The sequence below is a fragment of the Penaeus vannamei genome, chromosome 13, assembly GCF_042767895.1.
Source record: "Penaeus vannamei isolate JL-2024 chromosome 13, ASM4276789v1, whole genome shotgun sequence".
Classification (NCBI taxonomy): domain Eukaryota; kingdom Metazoa; phylum Arthropoda; class Malacostraca; order Decapoda; family Penaeidae; genus Penaeus; species Penaeus vannamei.
In genome coordinates, this window is record NC_091561.1 from 32,871,929 (window position 1) to 32,876,928 (window position 5,000).

The 5,000-nt window shown below is 26.1% G+C and overlaps 1 protein-coding gene across 1 annotated transcript; it reads right to left on the minus strand.

Annotated features, from left to right (window-relative positions):
• Positions 1–1,441: 1,441 nt before the first annotated feature.
• Positions 1,442–1,942, minus strand: LOC138863744 (histone H1-like). Its single transcript, XM_070128578.1, has one exon. It carries the CDS (start codon positions 1,940–1,942, stop codon positions 1,442–1,444), a length of 501 nt encoding a protein of 166 aa, XP_069984679.1.
• Between the last annotated feature and the right edge of the window lie 3,058 nt (positions 1,943–5,000).

Consider the following 5,000-nt stretch of genomic DNA (forward strand, 5'->3'; position numbering starts at 1 on the left):
TCACTTTGATTAAGGCTCTATCACACAAGCCCTTTTCCGTCATTTTTTTGCGTTTCCATATGAACTTTCCGCATGTATATGGACTGAACCTATCACGCTACGAAGGCGGCAAATGTAATCACCACGTAAAACAAATATGGCGCCATCCGAATGTAGTCACACGAGCATTCTCAAACCTATCACGTTAATTTAAAGAAACAAAGTAATATATATTGTTTATAGAAATACTCTATATCAATTTCCGTTAACAGTAACTAATTTCAGACAATTCATCATCAACAACAACAAAGAATATGATCCTCCGAAGCACAAGATCAAGGTGGAAATTAGTCAGACGGAAACGGTCGCAAACCTCTTCGTCTGGCAAGCGTCTTGTTTGCATGCGATGTTTACGGAAAGCCAAAAATTCAGACAGAAACCAAATAAATGACGGAAAAAGTGCTAGTGTGGTAGGCCATAAGTCTTTAATTAGAACCATTTACATGATATAAGAAATGATTAATAGAAGATAAGTTTCATTTATTGTTAACTGTAATTAATTAAGTTTGTTTTAGTTGTTTATGATTTGAAATGTTCAAAGTAATTAGGCTATCCTATTATCTATTTGTAGTTATACTTTGATATTCTTCATCGGCATGGACTATGCGGGGAATATAAACATAAGCGTTTATCTTAAACAAAAATTTATGATGAATATTGCCATTTTGCAATTGGTGATATTCTGTTCCGTTGCATAAATTTTGCGTAAATTAAATTATTATTAATCATAATTTTTGACTCGACAATTAAGATCTCTTTAAAGTACTTGCGATAAAAACATTCCAGAAGTCTCGATCTCAGAGAAAAATGTTGGCCATCAAGACATGTATATATCATAAAAGACTAATCGTTTTGTCTCTTCTGTCTATTTTTTTATTATTATTATTCCCTATGGGCGAGGAAAGATAAAAAACAGATACCATTTAATTCACGTATTTCCTGGACAAAAATGCATACCATGTAAATTGTATTTACCTTTGTAGATTTGCAGGATTTCGACTTGCGTCTAACATCTTTCCTTTTGAGCTTTATTTCTACATCAACTTCTTGCATGTCAGAAAGTAGGTACTTATATAATTTCACAACTTATAATAATATAATATAGACACGTAACGAATGCGTTTATATATTATTTTTACCATTGTATTGATGACTTTGTACTTACTCTTACCACCAGATGTCTCTACAATGTGTTTTTATTTAGTTCAGCAAACTGCAGCACGTATACAAACTTTTAATTCAATTTTCAAAGGAGGTCTTTAGATTATTAACGGATAATTGCATAATGTAATACACATGTACAATTACCCCGCCATGAGTAAACATTAAAAGAAGTTTAAATGTGATAAATCTTTATTCGAGTATAACTTCTGCATTTCTGAATTTATAAGACCTATTCTAACTATACTGAAACCACCTTGAATGATCCCCTTGCCCCAATGCCAACACGATGACGAAGCGCTCCTTCTTCCGTCAACTTTCGTACAGACTTGTTAATGTAGATGGCCTTCTTCTGCGAATCAATTCCTGCATTTTCCTTGAGGTATTTCTTAACTGCCTGAAGAGACGTTCCTTTGCGGTTGTCTAAAGCCTCGAAGGCCCTGAGGACAAGGTCGACGAACTTCACGGGATATTCTGCGTCCGTCTTCGTTTTAGGCCGACCTCGTTTTTCGGCCGCCTTCGTCTTGACAGTTTTCTTAGCTTTTATGATTTTGGACGAGGGAACGGAAGCCTTGTTCTTCGCTCCTTTGGGACGACCTCGCTTCTTCTGCACTTCTCCCTTCTTCTTTGACTTTGAAGCCGGAATCACAGACGACTTGCTTTTTGAACCTTTGGGACGACCACGCTTCTTTTGCTCCGTCTGGACTTCGCCATTCTTCTCTGATTTCGACACCGGTGCCATAGTTGACAGTCCTGTTTGAGACAGTAATTGTGATGCCCATGATGTAAAAAAAACATCTTTTATGCTACGCTACCTATCTACCCACGTTCCTCCTGCGAAACAAGGAGCTCCTTATGGATCCATCATATCTCCCCCGTCTCTCGTACAAAATGGTGAATACATATTTGTATGTATATATACAAATATGTATGTATATATATATATATATATATATATATATATATATATTGATAAGTATAAATGTATACATGTTTATATACATATACAGATATGTATATATACATAGATATATATGCATATATTCATCGATTTATGTATATATATACATACATATATGAATATATACATATATGTATGTATACACATGAACACAAGCATAAACACTGTAACGCGTACACAAAAATGAAATTAGCCGCAATGGAAATTGAAAGTAATCGTTTTTCAATTCGTGCTGTGGTTAGTTTTATTTTCATGTATACATATGTATGTATATTTACACATATGTATATATAAGTATATGTATGTATGTATGAATATAGATAGATATGTATATATATAATTATGTATATATATGTATACATGCATATATATATATATATATATATATATGTGTGTGTGTGTGTGTGTGTGTGTGTGTGTGTGTGTGTGTGTGTGTGTGTACATTCATATACATATTGTATATCTTTATATAAACATATATCTATCTGTATGTATATACTGTATCTGTAAATACACATGTAAATATGCATACATGTATATACGTAAAATATATAGGTATATATACATATAAATATCTATATATAACCATATATATGTGTATATACATACATATATATGCATATATATATATATATATATATATATATGATATCTATCTATCTATATAACCAATACGTATATATGTGTGTGTATGTATGTATACATGTATATACATATTGTATATATTTATATATACATATATCTTTCTATATCTGTATATACACATATATGTACATACACAGACACGTATGTATACATATATATGCATATATATGTAATACACACATCCACTTACATACATATACGCAGGCACGCACACATACGGATATATATATATATATATATATATATATATATATATATATATATATACATATATATATATTTATATATGTATATATATATTATATATGTATATATATATATGTAAGTATATATATATATATATATATATATATATATATATATATATATGTATATATATATTATATATGTATATATATATTATATATGTATATATATATGTATATATATATATGTAAGTATATATATATATGTATGTATATATATATATAACTATATATATACATATATATATATATATATATATATATATATATATATGCATCGGCATATGTATATGCATATATATGTATATATATATATATATATTTATATATATATATATATATATGGATATATATATATATATATATATATATATATATATATATATATATATATGTGTGTGTGTGTGTGTGTGTGTGTGTGTGTGTGTGTGTGTGTGTGTGTGTGTGTGTGTGTGTGTACGTGTGTTTCATATACATGAATATATGCATGTGTATACACACACACACACACACACACACACACACACACACACACACACACACACACACGCAGACACACACACACACACATATATATATATATATATATATATATATATATATATATATATATATATATATATATATATGCATGTATATTTGAATGTCTATTTATATTTAGATATACATAAACATACATATACATGAATATATATTTGCATATATGTCTGTGTGCGTGTGTGTATGGCTATATACATATATGTGCATGTATATGCATGTGTATGTGTTTATTTGTGTGTATATATGTATGTGTATATTCATATGTAGGTATATATCTATATATATGTATATATTTATATATATGTATATATATACATCTATGTATACATATCCATATATGTATGTACATATGCTTATGTATAAATATATATATATATATATATATATATATATATATATATATATATATATATATATATATATATATATGTATGTATGTATTTATATGCATGTATATATGTATTTATATACATGTATATATGCATTTATATACTTGTATATATGTATTTATATACATGTATATATATATTTATGTACATGTATATATGTATTTATATACATGTATATATGTATACTTACATATACATATGTATGTCTATATGTGTATATATATGCTTATGAATATGTATATATATACATATATATATATATATATATATATATATATATATATATATATATATACATGTATATAAGTATGCCTATATGTATATATACATATATGCATATGTATTTATATACATGCATATTAATGTATGCCTATATACAAATGCATATGTATCTATATATATGTATATATACATACACATATTCTTATATATGTATGTGTATATATAAACATATGTATATATATAAACATATGTATATGTATATATAACCATGTATGTGTATATATAAACATGTATGTGTATATATAAACATATGTATATGTATATATAAACATATGTATATGTATATATAAACATATGTATATGTATATATAAACATATGTATATGTATATATAAACATATGTATATGTATATATAAACATGTATATGTATATATAAACATATGTATATGTATATATAAACATATGTATATGTATATATAAACATATGTATATGTATATATAAACATATGTATATTGTATATGTATATATAAACAAATGTATATGTATATATAAACATGTATATGTATATATAAACATATGTATATGTATATATAAACATATGTATATGTATATATAAACATGTATATGTATATATAAACATATGTATATGTATATATAAACATATGTATATGTATATATAAACATGTATATGTATACATGTAAATATGCATAAACGTATATATGAATATCTATATGTATATATGTATGTATATATAAACATGAATATGTATACATGTAAATATGCATATACGTATGCA